Consider the following 24,049-nt stretch of genomic DNA (forward strand, 5'->3'; position numbering starts at 1 on the left):
TTTGATAAAGTCATTTTAATGGAAAATGTAAAACCCCTTTCAACTTCAATGTACAAAGCATGTGTAACACTTGCACTTTTAACAAATTAAAGCAAGCCAATGTTTTAAAAAAATACATCATTGAATGTATATATGTATATATTTACATAGCATATTAAGTTTAATATTTAGCTTTAAAAGTTCACATAAATTTTACCAAAATGAGACTTTTTTTAAATAAATTACACCTTTGAAAACATTTAATTGTACACTGAATAGCTTCAATAAAATACTGAAGTGTCTGTATTTCATATCTACTTTATATACTTTATATTTTACAAAGTTTACAATTATTTGGCAGTAATTTTCAGATTATGACATGACTGCTGTGCGGACTCAGCAAGATCCCAAATGCAGGCAATAGCTGGTGTTTGTGTCCTACTCTCACAGTAACTGTCTCAATGTAGTGAAAAATATCTGAGTTATTTTAGCAAACTGTACAAGTCACATTTACATTTGATCAACAATATAGCAGAGAATTTTGTGGGCCTTTTTTTCCAAAAATAAATACATCATTTTAAATCTTTGACATTTCACAAACGTCATGTACATTATAATACAAGACAACAGAATGCTGCTTAATTTTTTCATTTCAATATTTCTAATGTAATCACAGTAACTGTGATATATGAAGCTAGACAGCTGCAGTGTCAGTAACAAGTAAATATGATGACTATTATTTTCTTGGCACTGATGGTTTGTGAAGCTTAAATTAGTGTGCATACTGTTCATCATATATTAGAAAAAATAACCTCCATTTGATATTCTAACAAAAAAAAAGGCAGAGAGTACTTAATTTTCTTCTGCATCTTCCATTTCACCTTCATGAATTTTCAACGCTTTTACCATTTCTTTAACTGCATGATACAAGATATTTTTGACCTGCAAAAACATTGAAGACACATCAGTGAGATCCACATAATAAAACTATTTACTGTTAAAGGATGGGCAATAACTATGTTTAAGATTCAGATTTAGACTCAGCCAACAAGAAAAAAACCTGATACAAAAATATTTGTCCAAAAGGACATTAAAACTGAAATTAAAAAAAGCGACTCAACTGAAGGTGAATTACATTACTGGTGTTCATTGTTATTCTGTGTGAATGGGAACTGGGAAGTTACCCCAGTGTTCCACATTTCAATGAGTATCTGAGCATGCAATGCTTTCAGAACAGGTTCTAGATGAGAATTCATCCCTTACCTGCAGTTTGTCATCATAATTGATTTCTTCCTTTGACAGCCTCAGTTCCTGTGTTAGGTGAAAAGACTGTACAAGATGTTCTGGAGACACAAAGTCTTCAGTTACTTGAATGCAGCTGTGAAAATTTTGTACCTGTTCGGGGGGGGGGGGACAGAAAATTAAAACAGGTAAGTTTTTTCTTGGAAAAAGAGGACTGAGTAATAGGCTCCAGAGCTTTCAAATGATGTGATTACTGGAACAAATACCATTTTTCTACTTTTTTTATGAGCAGTAATGAAGTGAACTAAGTGAGCTAACTTAGGAGGTGTAACCTGAATAATGCCAATTAGTATTCGTTTCTGACACTTAGCCCTACGCTAGGGCTGATATTCTTAAAACATCCTAATATCTGCAACCTGGTGACACAGGGCTTGTATCAGATGTGCAGGAGCAGTCAGTTGCTGCAAGGCTAATGTGTACCAGTTCTTAAAATCCTGACAGGCTCTCAAGCTGAAATGTCCTGAAGGACACAAGTCAAAAGCCAGGGAGCCAAGTTTTAACCTCATATATTTTTCCAGCAATTCAGAAACATGTTTCTGTGAACTGGGACAAAGTCCCAACCCTAGATTTTGCAGAACCTAGATGTTGCAGTATTTGTTTTAGAAACATTCGGATGTGGTGTTTCTGAAATTAAATATGTGCTCCTGGCTCCCCAGCTGCCTGGCAGTCTTAAGCAGAGACAGGTTCCTAGAACTCTGAAAGGGAGTAAATTAACTAATTTCTGTCCGTTCCCTGCCACACACGAGGCTACAGCATAATAGGATCTAATGTGTAATTCACACAGTCTTGCCTCCTGCTGTGCCACACAGGCATGGCAGGAGGTGTGACTGTCCCCTTACACCAGCAGGCTCCTGCAGCAGGGAGCCCCACGCACCCCAGGTGAGGTGCCCCCAGCTGCGAGGGTGTCCCATGCATCCCCAGGGCCAGAGGATCGCTGCAGAGGTGATCTCCCCACCCTGGGAGTAGGAAATTCCTGGGGCCAGAGAATCAACACAATCCTCTGGCTCCAGGGGTTCCCAGCACCCTGGATCCCTAGGGACTGTGGGAGCTGATGGGGCTCCCAGCCAAAAGGGGAGACCCTGCTACATGTGCAAATTAAAGCTCAACAGAAACCAGCAATGAAGTTAGTACACATTTTCGAGGTCTAACTTTACAGCTGGTTGGAGCTTTTTATTGTGCAATAGCTACTTTGCACATGTAGCTGATCTCCAGGTAATTGCACAATTAACCAGGTAACTGTACAGTATCTGTAATGCATAGAAGAGGCCTGTCTAGAAGTGGTGAAACTGGTGACAGTAACAATCAGGCAGCCAGTAACACCATGGAGCCTGGACGCCCCAGGTCTTTGGTAGTTTCCTTAAGGCACTACTGAGTAGCTAGGCTCCACGGCTGCCTAATTCTCCATCTTGCCCAAGAGTCTGGAACCTTAGGGCTTCCTGTCTCCATGTTAATCCAGAGAGAGCTTCTCTAAAAGCCTAGGTCCTCCGATGGACAAGCTGGTACGAACCTGAGATTTCTGTACTGAGAAAAGAGATTCATTGTTCCTTAATAGAGTGCAAATCCCTGGTAAACAGAGAACACGCGTCTTCCTCTTCACAGCCTGCACACAATGCCCCAAGGTACGTGGAACATGGAGAAGCCTTCAGATACCAGACAAGTAGTGTGTGAAAGAGGGCCTATTCAAAATGAGCTCCCTGCACCAGCAGCTCCGCAACTCCTGTCACAGAAAGCACACTACCCTTGCCAGCAACGCACTTCTCAGCCCCGGTGGAGCCAGAGCACAGACTCTAGCATTTAACTGTGTTGGGTCATAAATGTAAAGAAATTCCTTTATCATGTATATTCATCAAATCATCTCAGGGACAGCCCAATATCTATATAGCATGTTGCATTATACTATGTCATTATGTTGGTAAGCCAACATAATATAATCTAATGAACTTGTAAAAAAAAAACCCACACAACATAATTACTTGTCCTGCTACAAGCAGGTAATTCAAGTACTGCATTTAGTTTCAAATGACATACTTCAATCAGTAACTCAAGTACTTCCCTCTTATCTTTTAATGATAGCTTTAATTAGGTTTTTAAAAATTCAGAAGGCTTAATTAGCAAACTAAAAATGTTTGATATCTACAATTTTACTATACCTTTATTTGTCTTAGATTTCAGTACAGAAAAGAGCAAAAGCAGTGACCATAACACAGGAGAAAGCCTCTGAGAACCTAACATTTCTTAAATAGTGGGATTTGCAAAATGCAGTTATGACAGTCAGCAGCATGAAATCTACTGGTGGCACATTAATACAGAGTATCACCACACCTTACTTTGATACTCTGACAACTGGAGAAAGAAGTGGAACAAAATTTTTATAGGACCAGAAGTAATGTCTCACACTTAAAATAATTTATGAGATAAGCATAAGTAACTGACAAATGAGCTGAAGGACCTAGGGGTATTTTTTGATCACAGGATGGCTCAACCAGCCAAAATAATGCCATGGCATTTTCCCTATTGAAAAGGGAAGTGAAATCCTAGGATGCATCTGTATTTTCCCAGTAGAGACATGGAAGTATTAATGCTGTTGTACAACAGACTGGTGAGACCTCATCTGGAACATTTCTAGTCACTCAATGTCCAATTAAATGGAGAGCCTCTCTCAAAAGAAGGAGACTAAAAAAAAACTTCGCCTAGTTAGCCTGACAAAATGAGTGCTCTCTATAAACACATAGTTGGAGGCAAAGGGGGGAGGGTAAACACCAGGGAGGGAAGAGTTACTTAAGTTAAACACTGGCACATGGACAAACACCTCCAATGAATTTAGTCTGGAAACTGGAAAAATATTTCTAGTTATCAGAGTGAAATGCTGAAAGAGCTAGCAGTAAGCATATAGCATGACTCCCTACAGGGCAAGGGGCTGGGACCAATGACCCAGGAGGCCCCTTTCAGTTCCTGCTTCTAGTTCAGATGAGCATCTAGTGACAAAACAAGTGAAACAAGAAAAACAAAGATAATTTTGATCAGCTGTAGGCTGAACTCTGAGACTATTACATTATGCATGTAAAAATAATACAAGCCTTAAAAATGTGAGATCCCAACATGCCACCCCTGCTTGTTGCAGCTGCTAAATATGTTTTGTGGCACATGAAGGATTCGTGGCACAACTATAAAAATATTTACAGATTGACATATTGCCCACATATCTCAGGGACCTCAGCATTTCCCTTTGTTCTATTTTCAGGAACCTGTCACTACAGAGCATATTTCACTCATCAGGAATTTCAACAAAACTGTGCTATTAACTCCTGACTACCTATCCCACCTCAAAAGAGGCTAGAAATGATGTCAAGGGGTTAAAGGTGAAAACACATCTCCATTTTAGGACAGCATTATGGTGCCAGTGCATTCATGTTATGCACTGCAGGAAGGCTAGTGTGTGCCTTATACCTTATAAACTATTTTGCCCAATGCTACCCAGGGAATCTTGAGGGTTCCTGTTTTCTGTGCTTACAGCTGGACTCCAAGCAACTGCCAACTACAGGGACATTTCTAAGAGCAGCTGCTGATTCTGCCTGTACCCTTACGAAGCTTACTTCAACATGTCCAAATTTATCAGTTTAAAACACTGATGCAACCTAAGAATCCTTTAAATAAACTTTAGGGCTTATGCTGGTTGCCCCTTCGATTTTTCAGCAAACAAAAATGTGAGTCCCTTAAGAGTCTTGAGGCAATTTATTTAAAGAAAAAATAAACTCTGACAAAATGTACTGTGTGGCATAATCATAAAATGTAAGCTGAGCGTGGAGATTACTTTTCTGAGCTGTTCTCCATCTTCCAAGAAGATCAAATCATTTAGGCTCCCCTCATCTTCAGGCTGCTTTAGGAGTTTGATAGTTCATCTTACCTAAGTAACCACCACAAAACTCTTATAACAGACAAACATCAGTGCTGCATCTCAGAGACAGATCTGGGTCAAACCGCACTCTCACTGATTAGGAAGAAAATCTTCTTTGTTTGAATCAGAAACAGAAGAGGAGAAAAAATATTCCATTTGAATAGAAGGATCAGAACTTGAAGGATCCTGAGAGCATCAGGGAGAAGAAGCTGCACTGGTACAGGCAAGCTGTGGTACTATCTTCAGTAGTTTCACAGAGGTTGCAAATAAATCAGATTCAGAAGGGGCTGATACAGCTAATTTCCAAGCACCATAAATTTAAGTGCTAAAGACTCCTGTATCGATAGAATACTGGACTCAGTCAGCACATGGGCTTATATCACCAATGGCCACATAGAGATATTCAGTTTCTACTGGGAGAATTGCCATTCTCCCAGTCAAAACCCAAAGCATGTGGACCTTCAAGCTTTCTATCCCAGAGCAAAAATGACTGCTCCAGGAGAAATTTAATCCAGGAACAATCAAGATTAAACTGTACCAGGAGACTGGATGTCCAGTTTAAACTTCCCCCTGGGGCCAGGAGTAGCAGAGCCTAGGAAAAGGCTGGAGAGGGCATGGGGGGGAAGAGGGGGCATATGCTCTCCCCATCCCACAGAACAGGGGAGAGGAGGAGCAACCACCAGCTGCTCTCTGCCTGCTTCTCACTCCAGAGCTCCAGGGGGGGCGGAGGGGAGAAAGGGGCATTTTACCATTGTAGCAAGGCTCCCAACCTTTGCAGCTGCAGCACAGCAGCATGCCTTGTGCCACACTGTTCCAGATCAGCTGGGCGGCATAAGAAAGCAGGTGCGTGGAAGCCTTCCTAAGCTGGCCCCTCTGGCTTTTAAATCACTGTCCTTGCCATCTAGTTGAGCAGCAGAGGGAGGCAAGGAGAAGCAGGTAGGCAGGAGGTGCATTTGCAAACCTGACTCTTGGCCACAGTGGCTTTCCCTCACCTCCCCCTGCTGCTCACTTGGGTAGCAGACAGCAGTTTAAAAGCCAGTGAGGCCAGGAGTCCAGCCTGGAGAAAGTGTCCTCAGCCTGGCTCCCAGCCCTCCAAGCCTCTGCTTGCCATCTGCACAGCCCAGATGACCTGGAGAAGGTCAGCCCAGAGCAGAGCATGCCAAGACAATCTTATAATCCCCCCCTGCAAGGCTCATGACCCTTGCCACAATGGTGACATGCACCCAACCTCACCTCAGCCTACAGCATGGAGTAAAGGCAGTCTGCTGTGCTGCTGCCACAAGGTTCATGGAGGCTTGTCATGGCAGCTGAGTGCTGCCCCATCCCAGCACTCCTCTGGGTTAGCTGGAAGGAGTGCAAAAAGCAGGGATATTTTCCTGCAGGGGACACCCAAAAGAACTCCCACTACAGGAAAATGAGCTGACTGATAGGGGCAGGGTACATTCTCTCAGGGCTGGAACCCTCCCCTCTGTCTGTGGCAGCTGCTGCTTTTCAGCAGGTGCCATCTGCCATGTAACAGACTGCCACCTTCCCAGGCAGGGAAGAGGGCAGCCTGTCAAGTTATGAGCCCTCTTGAGGGCAGGGGTGGCCCAGGGAGCAGCAACCCTGTGAAGCTCTCCAGCCATAGGGCTACAAGAATGTCTGCATAGCCCAGCTCCCAGGCTATTGTTCTACCAGAAATTTCTTCTGGCAGAAATGAACATCTGTATTAAGCCAATGTTACTGGCACCTGCTATGGAAATACCAAGAGAGAAAGATCCTTCTACAGTGTCAACTCACATCTGCAGTTCCTACTGCTAGAAGCATAGTCAAAAAAGAACAACATTAGTGCTAGAGGTCAAAGAGTCAGTTTCCTTCTTTTGTACTACGAAAAGAGGACAGGACAATCTTTTGGCTTTGACTAGAGATCTGTTTCACAGAGGAATGGCCTGAAGCAGACGACTGACAGGACAGCTGAATAATGGTTCACTGCAGAAGTCGGATTTCTAGAAGCCAAAACAGAAAGAGAAGCAGCCAGAGCACTATCTGCATAGGACTGCTGGAGCCCAAGAAATAATTTCCTTCTAGAGTGGGAGGCAGGTTTTATGGACATGTCTACTGGGAAAGGCTTTAGTTGGACATCTCTAGTTATTTGAAAGCAAAATAATGGTTCCCAGTCAGTAACACAGGTTGGTAGTAAGTCAAATACATTTAGGGCTGTCCTTGAGGGGAAGAGCTGCCTCAGATAACATGTAATACGTGAAACTCCTGTGGGACTCTCCATCCACCCCAGCATCACAGCATTCACGAGCCATGACTGGTACCTTGAAGTATGTAGAAAAAACATTTAAAGCTGTGTTTATGGCTCAATCGCTGATTCTGTGAATGGAGCATCACCTCGTCAGATTTGGCTGAACTGAATCAAAGACAGTGATCTGAATCAACGAATCAAATCACTGTCTCCGATTCGAGCCAAATCTGAATCAAATACACCCCATTTTGCATGCTCCAACTGGTAAACACCTTGCCAGTGCACAGTGTCTGACCCAGGGGGAAAGAGATGTTTGGAAGTTGTTTTTAGCAGACACTTGATCAGATTATTCTTCCTAGGAAAGGACCAGACTCTTAGTACAAGTAGCACAAAAGCCCAGGAGGACAGTTAACAGATGATCTGCAATCCCTCTTACCCAGTGTGAAAATGCTCTCTGACCCATCAGTACCAATCATCTTGATGGCCATGCAACAGGACATGTAATGCAGCCACACTAGGCTGCCTATTCTATGTCAATATACTTGGAAGTCCTCAGAGTCCAGCCCTGGCCAAACTTTTTTGCTGAACATTTAGGTTTATTCTGGGATTCCCAGAATAAAGTGGGACTCCCTTTTCTGCATCAGAGGGGGGCTACTGTGGTTTGAGAAGAAAGAAAAGCCATGTTAGAATGACAGTAAGTCTACTGCGCAACCAGCACATTGCTAATAAGCACTCTCTTAAGAGCCAACTACCATATTTTTCTTTACAAAGTTGCGAATAAAGCTGCTCATATGTAGGAAAGAACACCACAGTTTGTGATGTAAAGGAAGGCTTCTGACAGTGCAATCTACAGCTAACACTTGTTTTTCTGGCATGGAGATGCATTTTCTAAGTAAAAACGAATTTGAGAGACCCATTGCTTCAGATGGAGGAAGGATTTCCCAGAGTGTCACCACACAGATATGTCTCGTTGACTAAACCAAAACTTTCCCAAATATTCTACCATGGTCTAAGACTGAACACGAAAAAGTCTAAATTATTTTTCTTTCAGAGAAGAAGATTAAAAAGGTGGAAGAACAGTAGGTTTATAATGGGAAGGTACAAATGTTACTTAATGTAGGAACTACCATGAGGGTTCCGTAATTTACTAGTCAAAGGTAGTTAACTCATAAGCAGGGATCCAGGTTTTCTATTTGCAATGGAAAAAAAGTGGCAAAACCTGTATTCTCTCATTTTAGGAGGAAAAAACAAGAGAAATGGCGGGTTTCCCCTTGCAGGCTGCAGAGTTCCATCCTGCAAGGTGTTAGGGGGAGCAGAAGGAGGGCGGTCATGCAAGTGGTGCCATGTGCGTGTGCACACTGGCTCCCTGCTGTTGTGCACATTCCGGGGGGGTGGAAGGTAGAGATATGCCCCCCAGATTCATGCATGGGGCAGAGGCAGGCTGCTTGCTGAGGGCTTGGGCTCCCTGCCCCGATGCCCTCCCAGAGCCTCTGCAGCCCAGAGGGTCGGACCCAGCATGGCAGGCCAGAGCAGAGCCAGGAAGCTCAGTGCTACTGCTGCAAGTCCAGCAAGGGGCACAACTCTGCACCACCCCGCCACTGCTGCCGGGCAGGCAGGAGGAACCTTGCTATAGCAGTGTGGGACTCATGGTGCAGCATCAAGCTTCCCTACCCCACCAGGTCCTTCCCACTGGGCTGCAGAGCCTGAGCCTGCCACAGGCAGCCTGCCTCCCCCCTGACCCCTCCCACACATGGGCTCTGCTCTGGGAGCACCACCCATGAGGGAGGGCAAGCCAGGCTCCATGCTCCGCTCCACTGTAGCAGCCAGCACCTCCTACATGCAGCAGCCAAGGCTTGCGTGGTGCTGCTGGGGGCAAGGGGCTATGGACCTGGGTCTCTGGTCCCACAGCCCTGGAAGCTGGGGGCCCCCCCACTGGCAGGGCTGGGCGGCTGTGTCAGGAGTGAGGGGCAATGGCATGAACCAGCATATCAGGGCTGCTCAGCACCACTAAGCAACAGGGAAGACAGTTGGAGCTGGACCCATGTCTTTGTAAGTGAAGGGGGCAGGGGGAGCTCTGATTTTCCATGATAAAGAACCCAAAATCAAATGCCAAAATTTATAGATATTTAGAATGTATTTCATTATCATGACTAAGGCCCTGGTAGGCTTCCTCAACTACTTTAACATTCTAAATATATCAATAAAACATTGTTTTCAACTGATAACTATATATACACACGTACATATAAACACACACACACTTCCCCCCCCATCTCTAGCTATATCTCTGTCTACACACACACACACACACACACGTTTCATTTTAATTGCATAAAAGTATGGATTTTGGGGGTTTTTAATCAGAGAATTTGCTATTTTTAAAACAAAGAAAACCAGGAACCCTGCTTATAAGAATCACTGCTAAAGAAATAAAATCCAATTCAAGCATACTTCCTACACACTGCTGTCTTTGAACAGAAGGATTTTACCTGATGAAGTGCTCCTGCTGGCAAGATAATAGCATCACCAAGGAACTGAATAACAGTGCAGGTTTTTACTCCATATTCTTCAAGAAGTCTTTGGCGAAGTTTTTTGTTCACATACCAACTCTGGTCACGTATAGGATCATGCTCTGGTAAAACTTCCAGGCCCTGTTCCTTTGCAATCTGTGATACAGGTGAGATACAGGATTAATGTAAAAAAACCCAATAAAACAAAAAAACCAACTGGAAAAACGGACATGTTAAAAAACAGTAACTTATCACAGTAGGTGCACAAGAACTTTGGTTAGGATTTAAAAAAAAAAAAAAATCTCTAGGGAATGTGGCACCCAAATGTTATTACAGGATGGGAGACTAAGGAGTGCCACACATAAATAACAGTAGGTATTTTGAAAAATCTCGTAAAACTTCATGTATAAGCAATTTTGACTTATAAAAATGATGGAGGGGAAGGATGCTTACTTGCAAGAAAACAGTAATCTTGATTTCATAGAAGTTCCTCTCCTCCAGATTTCCTATGTAACCCTACTTATGCTATGCATGTTTGACTACAGGTATGTTCTGGAATGGTAATTTTGTGTTCTCTCTCTGCATACCATACTCAGTATGTATACTTGGAGGTCTGGGTGCTACTCACACCTGTTTTTACTGTTTGTGGGCCTTGGTTTTACTGTTTGGAGTCAAGTGGTGCAATTGTAATTGTGTCCATTGGCCTTCCCTGTTAAAAAGGTGAAGTTTTAAAAGGGTGAAATACTGCTAACGTAAGGGTTGCTGCAAGTTCAGCACTTACTGGGAGCTGTGCAGAGATCTGCAGTAGAGTAGCCCTCAGTTTCAGCACAGAGTTAGTGTTAGGAGCAGAAGAGACTCCAGGCAGAAGTCCCTGCCTGGATAGCCTTGGGGCTCATGAACTCCTTAAGGGAAAATATACTTGTGAGTACAAGTCCCTACAGTGGGTTCAGAGAGAAGCCTGATACTCGCTATAGCTAAGAAAGCTGAAAATCCCTGAACCTGCTGTTGAAACAGGGTAGGGTCTAAAAAGACCTGGGGTTGCACAGGCCACCAGAAGAAGAGCAGTAGTGTGAAGCAGTGATCACGGCCTCTAGCAGCATGGAGAAGTAGCAGTGGCAACCCAAGGTAGCAATCCCCAGCACTGATCCCTAGCAGCAGTCCCCAGCAGCAGAGTGGCAGCAACTCTGTTTGGTGAGTGCTTCCCACTTGCTACTATGGCTGGCATAGCTGGTTGAACCCACAGAGCAGAGTAGCAAACCCTCTGGGTTGGGCCTCTCTACCCAGCATCTGCCACTGCTGGCTGGCACAGGTAGGTAAAGCTGTCCTGGGTTAATTTCAATTCCCAATTTAGTGAGTACTTGGTTTGCCAGGGATTGAGACTGTTAACTGTTTTGGGTTTCAGTTAATGTTTAGCAGTTAAGGTGTTATTTAAGGTTGTGTACTTGTTCTCTTTTCCAGCTGAACGTGAGGGAAGATGGCTCACTTTAGAACAGCCAGCTGCAGTTTGTTTTCCCAGATTTCTGCATGGGGGCTGAAGCTAGTTTTGAAAAGCTGGTGTTAAACCTCTGAATTAGAAGAAGTCAGGTTTTATTACTGCCATCCATCGCTTGGCAGAAGGCCTATACTTACAGTCCAAACTATCCAGTGTCGATACTGTCAAATGTGACATTATAATCTCAAACCGGGAAAAACAGCACAAGTTCATATAAAGCAAAGAAATTAATTGTCTTAAAATATTTCCCTGAGACATCAACAGATTTTAAGCAAAACAATCACCAGTTTTCCTGATGCTAATCTCCTAAGCAGGCAAGCAGAGAGGGTCACTACTGTCTGGATTATTTCTGTTTTCCAACCAAAGATGTAAAGATACCTAAACAGTTCTGAGGGTCAGGGGCCAGAAGGAGCCGCTAGGAATCCCTCTTGCTTCCTCCCAGCATTGTTTATGTTTTAGGTGCCACAGAAACTGGCTGGAAAACAGAAATAAAGCTGGCAGGGGAGACATGAAACCAGGACTTCTCTCCCTTTGCAAAAGTGCCCCGACTGCTAAGCTATAAAAGCAGACTCCCTCTTGCTTGTTGTTCTCCTCAGCTACAACAAGAAAAGCACCTAATCTACTGTATTCTAGTGGTTAGGGCTCTGTCTGGGAAAGTGGGAAGATGTGGGTTCAAATCTCCTCAGGTTTTCCACTTCCTCGGCAAGTGCTCTAACCATAGTAGGCTATTGGGCAAAGTCTCAAGATAATGACATGGATTTTGAATCACTTTAATTCAGAAACCCAATACATGGCTCTCCTCAAAATGTGGGTCTAGGCATTGTGAACTGCAAATTGATTTTTTTCCAAAAAGGATGCAGACAGACAGCTGTTGCAGAACTCTGTAAGAGGAGAGCAATAGGTTAGGCTCCAGAGTTTATGCTATTCTTGCTAAGAACAAGTACTCTTCAAGTATTCTGCGATAAGCCTTCTCATGAGATTAGAGTCCAGACAGATTTACTGCGCCTGACCTCTGCCTCTTCTTTTTTTCTTCAAGCTGTTGTCTTGGAGGCAAGGGCATCCATGTAGCTGTGGATCTCCGTTACTCTAATGGGACCAAATCTTGTGAGCAAAGTGGGTTCCTTTATGAAACTTCCTATTACATCCAAACTCCCTGAAAGCCCCTTTCCAAACAAACCTATTCTTACACTTCAGACAGAAACACTAGGCTGTTGGAGACTAGGCTCTGTAAACACTAGGCTGGGATGGAGACTGTCCAGAACTAAAGACTGATATGGCTAGAACCTGTGGTTTGGAGGTGTGCCATAATTAAAAGTCTTATGGTTATGACTCTATTAGCTGGTTGGGAAATATTGTAACCTAACCATTTTGACTGGTAGAAAACATCAAGAAGTTGTTATTTCACTAAGAATACCCTACAGCCCAGCAACAGAAGCTTGGAAATAGCCACTTCAAACACAGTAGGAATTTTCAGAACTACATTTTTTTTCAATATAACTAACAATTTTGAGGAGTTAAGTTATGCAAAGAAAATATCTATTTATTATAAGTCTAACCTTTTGCAGAAACTCCCTTATTTTGTCCACATCTTTGCCAGCATAAATGTGCCACAAAGCACCAGGCAATTCACTTGAATCTTTCAATCTTTTCTTTAAAAGGTCATCCAAATCCTCCTCTTCAAATTTCTTTAATATGCCTAAGAATTGACAAGTATATTAAATACAGGTAGCAGAAAGACTGAAACATTACTCTTTTTTTAAAAAATTTCCTGTGGCTAATTCACAAAGACTTTAAAAATGCAAGTTTTTGTTCTCACAGCTTTCAAAATTAGGAAGTTAAGGGTAAAAATTATATAAGATTCTAAGATAATTTATGTCCACATTTTGAAGCAGTCTGACATTTGTTAAAATCTGATAGAAAGTGTTTCTCTGACTAGAAATAAATATGTTGCTGAATCAGGCAATTTAGAGTGGGAAGACATTTTTGTGAAACCAAAAGAAGTAATTTTGTATTAATTCTACAGCACCCAGTCAAGAACCAACTATGTATTACTAGAGCTATATTTATATTAATAGTAATTACGACTAAAAAAAAAGGAAACTAAAGATACTCATGCATAAGACAGGGCAGGGTGACACCTTACAGACCAACTCACAGGTGCTCAACCCCCAACCCAGATCCAGCCTGCAGAGCTATGTTGTCCAGCCTGCCAGGCTCCGCAGAGTCTGAATATCACCCTTACCTGCTGCTCCCCTGCTGCCAAATTTCCAGACCTGTGGGGAGCCCCTAACTTGCATACTGGATCAGGTGTGCACAGCTGTGGCAGCACAGGGCCCAATCTAGAAGCATGGGGCTGGGCCAAGGGCCCAATCTGGGTGCAGAAGCTAGGGCAGCACAGGCCCTAGTTTGTGAACCAGTCCCACACCACTCATTTGGCCCATGGGACCAAAATGTTGAGCACCACTGGACTAACTCATTCAGAGAGACATGAGGGTTGACTACAGTCAACTTTGTCAGGTGGCATAAATTTATCTGTAAAGGTGCCAGCCTGCCCTGCCTTCTGCCTAACTACCTCTCTCTAGAGATAGTCAGGTTCAGTCTACATCTGTTAAGCATGATGAATACATCAATGTTTGCTTAGATCCAACTGAGATGCAGGAAAGAATAATGGACAGGGAAAAAAAACCCTGTTAAGTGTATTATGCACTACAGGATAAGTAGTAAACATTATACCCAGCACTAGCATTCACCACTTCAGGTTCTCTGGTCTAGAATCTATTTCTTTCATACAAAACTTAACACAGAAAATATTGCATCAGGTAGATTCAAAAGTTATCCTAATGGGTTTGGAAATTATATCAGGATGGACTAGAAGAACTTTAAGAGAAAATCCTTCATCCCACTGTTCACTTCTTCTGTCATCATCAGCACTGCTTAGGTACTTTAAGTAGGTAATTGCAGGAAAAAGATGAAAAGGTGAGAGCAGTATGTGACTATTTCTGAGCTGCAACATATTTTACATTAAATAAGTCACTGTATAAAAAACTTATCCAAACCAAAGCACTACTTTCAGCTACTAGCATGTATCTGAAGTCATGCTTTAGTTATACATTTGTTTCATTTCACTTGCGCATTTCAAAAAGGGTCAATTTTAAAACTGCACATTGCATAACATTTAAAAGTTTTAGTTGGCATTGCAATCTCATTTGTCCAATACAAATCATTTTTCTTTACCTGATTTGGAGTGTGCTCCATTTCCTTTTGCTATACCAACATAAACAAGGATGTTTACTACATCAGAAACTTCAATATGGAGATTTGTAGTTCCTACATCATGATCTTTAGTAGCAGCAACACCTATTTTACAAGACACAGAATTTCAGATGGTATTTAGAGTTATTGAACTGTCTTGTCTGGGACAAGCTCGGGACAAGATACAGAAGTGGAAACAAAATGATGCTGGCTTTGTTCCCAGCCCTATTGACTGAGATCTTATGTAAGTCATGATCTCTCCTTTTCTCATTTTTACACAGGCGAACAATAATGCTAATTTGTCTTTCAGATGCACATATGGATCTACAGAAGAAAAACAGTATGTAAGAGGTAAGTAGAATTATTATTACTATTATTTGTTCAATTACAGGTTAGACCAAACTAATTTGTGCATAGAGATACTATGATTTACTTTTAAGATATTCTGTTTTATGAATTCAGAATGGATCGTCTATACACTGGGAAAAAGAAGGATTAAAAAACCAACCAAACAAAAAACAACTTAGTCCTGGCAAATATCCCTTAGATCATCTTTCTTTCCTGCCCATAACATGGCTTGAATCCTCCTTACTGAAACTAAAAGACAGGGACATTTTCCTAGTGCAGAAGGTTTAAAAAAAGAGTCTCTCTCTAAAAACAGTATTTTAAAAGTATTAATAACCTTAAATATGGGGTCACTAGCGTTTCACCTGTCCTTTCTCCAATACATCTTTAATTGCTATCTTTAATATGTATGTTTCAACAAAGAGGACTCAAAATCCTTCTAAGCCTTCAACCTCTGTGCAGTAATTCATAATTCAGTAATCTATAATTCACTTCTTTTAAGAGTATTTGTAAAACAGACCACAAAAATATATTTGCAAAAGGGAGAGCAGAAGGGGAAAAAAAAGACTGTGGGAAGCAAAGTTTGTTCTAAACAGCCTTTTGAGCTTCACAAAACAATTAATTCAGACAGAAATAGTAAAAGGAAAAAAATTAAAATTGAAATAGATAAAAGTAAAACTATCCCACAGATTTTTAAGGCAGATTAGAACAGAAGCTAACAGCTTGGTTAGAGTAAAAAAACAAATGAACAAAACAACAACAAAAACCCAACCAGACATTTAATATCCAATGAAAATAGCCACAGCTACATTAGGCAGGATTAAAAAAATAAAATGCATAAGTGATGTAAGTTATGATCCAGAATATGTGCTAACCTCTGACTGATGGGTTAAGAAAGAATTTCCCTCCTGGTCTATTTACAACTGCCATTTAAACAATAACTGTACTTTCCCCTGAAGCTTTACCTATTGCACATAGTCAGAAACAGGATCCTGGAATACACAAACCCCTGACCTTTTCAAGTACGTTAATTCCTATACTTCTACAGTACTGATGAGTACTTACCATATCCACTACATAATCTGGGTCCCAAATCTGGACGTACAAAAAATCCCGGCAAGTGGGAAGCCAGGTTTAATTTTCCTTCTGGGCTACAATACTCTGGCAATGGCAAACTTTTTAATAAGTCTTCATACCTGGAGAACAAAAGAAAGAATGTTACGAGGGGTGCACCATTTCTGAGAAACCAACACACCCATCATTTGTGAATAATGTCAGATTTTAAATAAGTACCTTCCTGGCATCATAGCCTTGAAGTCTTCACCAGAGGGCCAGTCTTTCAATTTTAGTACAACTGTTTCTCCATTTTTTATTTTCTGCCGTTCTGCAAACAATATACAAATTATGAAAAACTATATATGCTATAGATGTTTTATCTGAACTCAAATGAAGATACAATGGGAACACTGACTTCTTTATCTTGATACCTGATATTCTGTTCCATATTTTATAAAATGAGTGCATTTGCTAACAACTAATTTTGGAAAATACAATGCAATGTACATGCACTTTGGCAGCAGATATAAAAATGAATGCTTAATTGAGTTTACATTTCACATAACAATACCAAAACTAATATAGATCTACATATCTGGCATCCAGAAAATGCATAAAATGCAACACTTCACTAGTCTCCTTATATAAATTGGCCTGAGCCTTGTTTAAATTTTATTATTTTTGAAACCTCAAAAGCCATGAAGTTGGCAGTTTTTGGCTATGTAGCTGCTATGTTTGCATTATTCCACTAATTGTACTTAAATAACATACTTGCAACTTCTTCAAAACCATCCCAGAATTCCTTGACATTGGCATTCGAAATAATGCTGTCTTTGCAGTTCAGGATATCAGCCTGCTGGTCTCCAAAATCTAGGCTAATTGATTCTGCCTTCCACAAGCTGATGTTCATTTTCTTGTGTATACCAGACACTAAAACAGGCTTAAAAAAATTAAGGAAACATTAACAGACTAATAACAATTACATTGGAAGGATGTGCTTATTTCAATTAAAGTATGAAATACATTCCACATGTGAGATGAAATCTTGGCCCCAATGAAGTCAACAACAAACCTCACATTTACTTAAGTGGGGCCAAGACTTCATATTCCAAACTTTTCTGATGCCTAATATCCCTTACAATTTTTGAGAAACCTTCTTGTAAGCACAGAAAAGATATTTTTAAATCCATTATCACTACTGAAACTTAAAAAGGCATCTGCACAAGACACTCGGTGTGGCCAGAAGTATGTTTCAAAGGGCCATCTGTACAAACATACGAGCCCTTTGAAACATTTCAAAAACAGCCAAATTGCTCCAAAATGATTCCTTGTTAAATGAAGTACTATTTTGAAGTGTTTCATTTTTTGTTACTTGTGTACAGGGACAGGGATGCAGAGCCTGCCAGGTGTTCAGCTACTGGTGCTCCTGGATCTCCACCAGACCCTCCTGTCAGGTGCCCTGCCCCTACCAGGCTTGTCCTCCATCCCCCACCCAAGGTCATTGCCACAGCTGGCTCTTTCAGCCCAAATCCCCCTCTATTTCTTGGCTGAGCAGAGAGGGGGAGAGGAGAGGTTCAGGGGATTTGAGGTGCTCTACCACCTCACCCGTGCTTGCCTCTGATGGTCTCGGCGCTCTCATCTTCATGGGGGATGGGGAGCAGGGAAGAGGGGAGAAAGGATCTGCTGGTTGCTGCAGCCTCCTCTAGTGCCCCCTTGGTCAGCATTAGAAAAAGTTGCTTTTTGAAACATACCAAGCAGAGGGTGCCACAGGAACTGTATGTATATCCCCCCTGGCTGAAACTCCCTTTTTCGAACATTCCCCAGCATTTCACTTGGAAACCTTTCAGAAGTTACTTCTGCCCACACCCACTTAGCGTATTTCCAGCGATGAAATAAAATCTGTTAAGAATACAGCTTCAAACTTGGTGAAAGAGCCAAAATCTATGATGTGCCCATCCTATTAATAACATTTCTGAGAGTTCACATTTGACATTGAACGGTCAGCTCAAAATAAGAAACAAATTACATAGGGAGAGAGCAGCAGTATAAGACTAATACATTTCTTTAATAAAGGGCTCATTCTGTTTAAAATATACAAGGCTTTTAAAAAAAAAAAAGAGAGAGTCACACTTCCAAGGTGTCCTCAGCAGACATCACATTTTTTCTGCAACTTACTATTTATATATTGCATCTTTAAAGAAACTTATGTTGGTATTAACATACCTAAAAATCTGTTATGGCTACTAGTAAATTCAACAGCAGATACAATTGAAACATCTTGAATAAATGAATTATGGAAAGACAAACATTTCAAACTTTACAATTTTGAATATTTGACTTACTACCTCCTAAAAACGTGTTTTATATATTCGTAGCATTCAAGTAATGTACATTATACTACAATATCATATGAGCATACAGTACTACCTAGAGCTTATCAAGCTCTGGTACTAAGGAACGGGTTCTATTTTAGCTGCTATACCAACAGCACTCTTAAGTAAGTTCCAATTATAAAAACATTATTGCTGGTGATCCATAAAAAAGCAAGCCCACCCTGACTTGAGATTCAGGTTAAGTATACAGAGCTGAAGGTCTGCACAACCAAAACTTTTTAACTACACCAAATAGAACTGATCTTGAAGTTAGACCCACAAGCATGAATTGCTATGTCACATTTCACAACAGACTTGGACTTTGATACATACCTTCCCTTGTTTCCAGCACTCTTTAAAGAGCTTCCAGTTGTTATTGTTCTTATGATCGCTGAGCCACAAAACGTGCTTATCACAGAGCCATGAATGTGGAATATCACTATACAATTTACTGCAATCATCCAGAACAGACTTTTCATCATCATTTGGCTCATCCTTCATTTCAGATTTTACATTCATCTTTGGTGTTCTACTGGGTGGAATCTTATTTTCTACAACTGAAGCAATGATGTCATCAAGAATATTTGGCATAGTCCTTCCACCTTTGCCACTCTGACAGAAGAACAGAAACAACTGCTTACATGCCAATATTTTGATGGGCAACCTAAAATCTATGGCTTTCAGCAAAACGTTTAATATTTAAGTATCAAAGTATAATCTCAAGAAATATGCTGCTCCTGAAGGAAAATGGAAAGACTTTTACACTGAAATAACTATTTGGAAACAAAGAAATGAAGCAAAATAGTAATACATATATCAGAATCTTTCTTTAAAACATTAAGTCAATATTTATCCAATTCAAATGATAATTTTCTTAGGTACTGATTATTAAAATATCAACATCTTGGGGAGGAAGTTTAGTGAGGTTTATTTATATATTGAATTCCAAAATACTATTCAAAGTAATACAGTTATTAGATTGTTCTAGTTAAAATGCACCAAAGCAAACTGCATTAATTTTCTAAGCCCCATTGGAAAACCCATGCACTAGTGTAGACACTCACTGGTGTTCCTGTAGAGTAAACCGGAGCAAAAGCAATACCAGCATCTGTTGAGCCTAGACGCAGCTTGCCTGCTGTTGTTGTTAGTAAGTCTCTTAAGGTTGATCCCTGCTCACTGTTCTGGGACACAGGAAGGGAAGTTTTACAGTTTAGGGACTCTGAGCTGTCCTGGTCTCTTTCTTCTTTTGGATGTTTTCCAGGAGGACATTCTTTATTTTCTAAAATAAAAATGTTTTTTGATACTTTACATTTTGGGATTATGATGCAAAATATGAGCACTGGCATCCTACATTTTACAGTGCTGGTAAGATACTGAAGCACTAGTGCTTATTCACCTGAAAACACACCAGAAGATGGATTAAATCCTTCAAAACACAGTCAAACAATGTGACCATGAAAAAAGGCCTTCCACCACATCTCAGACATGCAGCTGAGTGTGTACCTGTCACAAATGAGAGATGCTGTAGCTAAAAGAGCCTGGAAACACTGACATATTACACGTGCATGCCACTAATGGTTTTTCTGTAATATTCAACAAGTAATCCACTAGAGGAAGGCACTAAAGTTACATGATTAAGTTCAGAGAATATGACATTTTAATTATGTATGTCACAAATCAAAACCAACATGGAATTTATTTTTCTAGTGCATTCAGTACAGATTTCTGGGACCTCCAAACCATGCACTCAATATTATGATTAATAGTTACCTTTCTTTTCTTCTCTGGCCTTTTGTTCTGCTAAATCAGCTAACCAATGCAGTGGTGACTGGGATTCAGGTGGAGTTAACTTGCTGTCTGTGCTTACATCACTCCCTGGACTTGTATTGCCATTTGTCTCAGACTTTTGAGGGGCACTCTGCTGCTGAGACTCAGGCATGCACAGAGAAATTTTATTACTGTGATTAAGGACATTCTGTAAAACCTAGAGGGCAGAACAATTATACTTTTTTTAAACAAAGAACATATATTTTGTTTTAATATATGCAAAAAGCAATACCTAGCTAATATATGAACACAGAATATAGTTATATAAATAGTAAAGAAAAGTTGATTACTGGATTTTATCCTTCAAATGTAAAAAACCCCCCAACCTAACATGTATTGGCATTTCTGAATAAACTAACTTAAAATATGTTTTAAACTCACCTGAGAGACACCATTCACAGCAGGGAGCTTGCCAGCTTGCACACTCTGTTTGTTTGTACATTGACAGGGGGATTTAATTTCAAATTTCTCTTTAAGATTGTGCACTGCATCTAAAAGATCTGTCAGAACTACAAGACAAGCAAGAAAAAAAGGAAATATTTTTTTCATTAAAAAGTGCAAAATTATTTTCTGATCCTCTTTTCAATACAAGTGTTGTAAAATGATAAAACTACTTACAAACCATAGCAAAAGCTATGTGGAACATTCAAGAATCAGGAAACAAAAGCTTGCTTACTTGGCCTTAACACTACCTTAACATTTGCACAGGAGGCAAAGTCTTTAATTATATAGTGATATACTCCCTTTTACAAGATCAATATTCCATGCTATTTATGTGCTGTATGGCACATGGTAAGAGAGCCCATTGTTAATTTTAATAACCACTGGATACATCTAGCCATCGCTGTATGGCGATGTTGCAATGGTGCCGTGCTTTGGTATTTCTTTTCGGAAGTACTAAAGCACAGCACAGCAACTACCCATAGTTATGCAGTGTGCAGTTAGATTTCGCCACTACGTCGCCACAGCATTGCGCTAAAATGGGGGAGTGTGCTGCTCGAGCAACGTAGCTGCCGATCACATGTAGACCCACTGATCGCTACTTTGCCACAACATCCTACACAGCAGTGTAGTGTGTCACTATGTAATCACAGGGTGACATGTAGATGCGCCCAGTGATCAATGATGTACCCCTGCCTCACTTCACACCTGTGTAATGTGTGATCACGTAATTAAACATGGTTTGTATTTAGATGTGCTAAAGGTGACAGAACTGAGACTGTGTAGTCAGACTAAACTTTGCCATTTTCAGCTTGGTTCTTTACTAAGCAACTGACCTTTAACACAGGCTCTTTTTTAGTGAATTTGTCCCCAAGTGTTAAAAATTTAAATTTATTACAGTACCTGAACAACCTTTATTCTTCCCTGAAGTAACATGAAACAAGCTACAGGGGGTTTCAACCTTTTTAAACGATTGTACCCCCTTCTGGGTACACTTTTGGCATGGGGGTGGGGGAGGAGGAAATGATGGTGCCGGCGGCTGGACTGCAGAGCAGGGGGGTGGGTGGTCTGGGGGGCTTGCACATTGCAGCAGTGCAGGGTGGTGGATAGCAGTGGCAGCTGCATGCAAACTCCACACCCTGGCCTCACATCTAGCCAGCCAGGTGGTGCCTGTGTGCCCCTGCAGAGTGGAGCTGCTGACCTCGCCCCGCCCCCGGCCGTACTCCTGGGAGGCAGTGGCGTGGGCTGGTGGATGGCAGCGCTCTGTCCCCACCCATCTGTGCATATCCCCTAGCCCTTTTCCAAGTACCCCTGGGAGTATGCATACCCCCAGTTGACAATGCTCGAGGTATGAAATTTAAATTAACATGCGTTTGCAGCTGCACATAAACATTACTAATTTTATTTGTTTTAAACCACATTAAGTTTTTACATTCTTTTCCACTGTGGATGCTCCTAGAGGGCAAAATTAATGTTGTCCAGGAGTTTTAAGTGTACATTTCCATAACTATCATGTTTGGTCCAAGTTAAATTCAGAATATCTTGAGTTTATATGGGGGGCTGTTACTGAAATATTCACATCATTATTGGATTTTTACTTTATGGAGTTAGTTTGCATAGGCCAACATGGGGCAATAAAGAGCTAGGTTAGTGTTAGGGTGACAATATATGGATCTTGGGGAGCACTGGATTTGCAGCTGAATACAAGGCTATAAACCTGTGGCCTAGCAAAAGCTGCTGACTACAAGGCAGAATAATATATTAAAAGTATCTTGCAAGACACTTACGGCAAGCAAATTTTGCTTATGAATGCTTATGCTAAGCCAGCCATTTGCTTATGCTAAGTAACCATCTTAAATGTGTCAACCATTTTCAAGTAAGTCTGTGCGAGTTTGTGTGCTGTGAATGAAGTGAAGCCTTAGGAATGTGGAAGATGGTACAACCTGGGACTGAAAAACAGACTGGAATGTGGAAGACAGCACTTAATTGGTAACAGACTCTGAGATGAACAAATGCAAAAAAGTGAAAGGTGACTGGTGAAGAAGCTTCCAGGTTTTAGTCAAAGTCTGCCCAGTGATCAAAGAAGTGGGGTGAAGTTCTTAGGCATGCGCCTTTAGCAAAGAGGCATGTAAATGGATGAGTGAATGCATAGGCAATTCCATGCTAATGAAGCAAACAGTAAACAGAGGCAGAGCTTGAGATGGGAGGAGAAATGGGTGGAACAGAAGGAGGGACAGAAGTGGAACAGTCGTTAATATGCATGAACCAAAGTGCATAGATGTGGAAAGAACTATTGTTCGTTGCTGCTCCCCTGGTTTCATGGGCTGTGTGTCTATGAGGGAGCTCGCCCAAAGCCGTCTCCGTTCTAAATAAAGCTGTTGTGAGCAATGTGTGCTGGTTTTTGCTCCCTGCTTGCTCTGGCTAATGAGTAACAGGATCCATGAGCAATTGGATCATCATCTCCCTAGCTGCTGGACGCCACATGGAGTCAGGGTCTAACAGTTTGTACCATGAGAAGTACAGTTAAATTTGCACAGAACTCCACAATGTACAATTAGTATGGGCCTCCATCAGGGTTAAACACAGTTCTACTGAGTTCTGGATCCTTCTGCACTCAGAGCTAGTTCAAGTACCTCTAACACAACAATGAACTGTGCTACACAGACACGCCCTAAATTAGTTGCACACGTCCAACTTGATCTGTACCTGAACTACTTTGATCTAAACATTTTGTTTAAAGAAACTTCTACTATTATAAACGCCTTAATCTGTCTGTCTGCGTCAGCCCGTAACGCTTTATTTGTGCTCTGAATGGTTGACAAAACAGCCAATCAGATTTCAAAGAACTGTTCAGACAGGAGATGGCAGCACAGTGGAGCACCACCATGATGGCAGGGACACAGGGGACAGAAGGGGTTGGGGGGAAGGCCAGCTGTGCTGGCCAAGCCCCCACTCCTGCAGCTGGCAGCAACAGAGCTGGGGGGGGAAGGGGGCAGAGAAGGAGGTGCAAGGCCTCATCTCCCTGCCCTTGCTACTTGGAGGTGGTGGCAGTACAGGGAGGGAGTGGGGTCAGGACACTGCGAAGGTGGCAAGCCCATCAGTGCTGCCCTTGGCCTGCCCTTCCCCCCTTCCATCATCACTGCCTGCAGCGCCAACATGTCCGCAGTGGAAGGAGGAGCAGGTGTGCTGTGGTGGTGGTGGTGGCGGCGGTGTGGAGGGAGGGGAAGAGTGGGAGTGTGTCCAAGGTCGGTGTGGGGGAGGACTGGGCCAAGGTAGGGGGAGAAGCTGGCCTGCTGTGGGGGGCTGGGAAGGGTGGAGTGGGGGGCAGATATGGGGCTCCGTCCCACC

The 24,049-nt window shown here is 41.7% G+C and overlaps 1 protein-coding gene across 2 annotated transcripts in view; it reads right to left on the reverse strand.

Annotated features, from left to right (window-relative positions):
• The window catches only part of JMJD1C (jumonji domain containing 1C), a 253,332-nt gene continuing 229,283 nt past the window's right edge, over positions 1-24,049 (reverse strand). For both annotated transcript variants that reach the window (XM_019538464.1, XM_019538465.1), the window contains 12 exons: positions 20,642-20,769; positions 20,204-20,417; positions 19,498-19,712; positions 18,767-19,045; positions 16,833-17,001; positions 16,299-16,389; positions 16,071-16,201; positions 14,643-14,765; positions 12,965-13,104; positions 9,896-10,072; positions 1,243-1,374; positions 1-921 (listed from right to left, as the gene is read on the reverse strand). In XM_019538464.1, coding sequence (XP_019394009.1) covers positions 832-921; positions 1,243-1,374; positions 9,896-10,072; positions 12,965-13,104; positions 14,643-14,765; positions 16,071-16,201; positions 16,299-16,389; positions 16,833-17,001; positions 18,767-19,045; positions 19,498-19,712; positions 20,204-20,417; positions 20,642-20,769 — 1,889 coding nt within the window. In that variant the 3' untranslated portion in view covers positions 1-831. The remainder of the gene's footprint in view (positions 922-1,242; positions 1,375-9,895; positions 10,073-12,964; positions 13,105-14,642; positions 14,766-16,070; positions 16,202-16,298; positions 16,390-16,832; positions 17,002-18,766; positions 19,046-19,497; positions 19,713-20,203; positions 20,418-20,641; positions 20,770-24,049) is intronic.

Source organism: Crocodylus porosus, unplaced genomic scaffold, assembly GCF_001723895.1.
Source record: "Crocodylus porosus isolate Cpor-Errol unplaced genomic scaffold, CroPor_comp1, whole genome shotgun sequence".
NCBI classification, from domain to species: Eukaryota; Metazoa; Chordata; order Crocodylia; family Crocodylidae; genus Crocodylus; species Crocodylus porosus.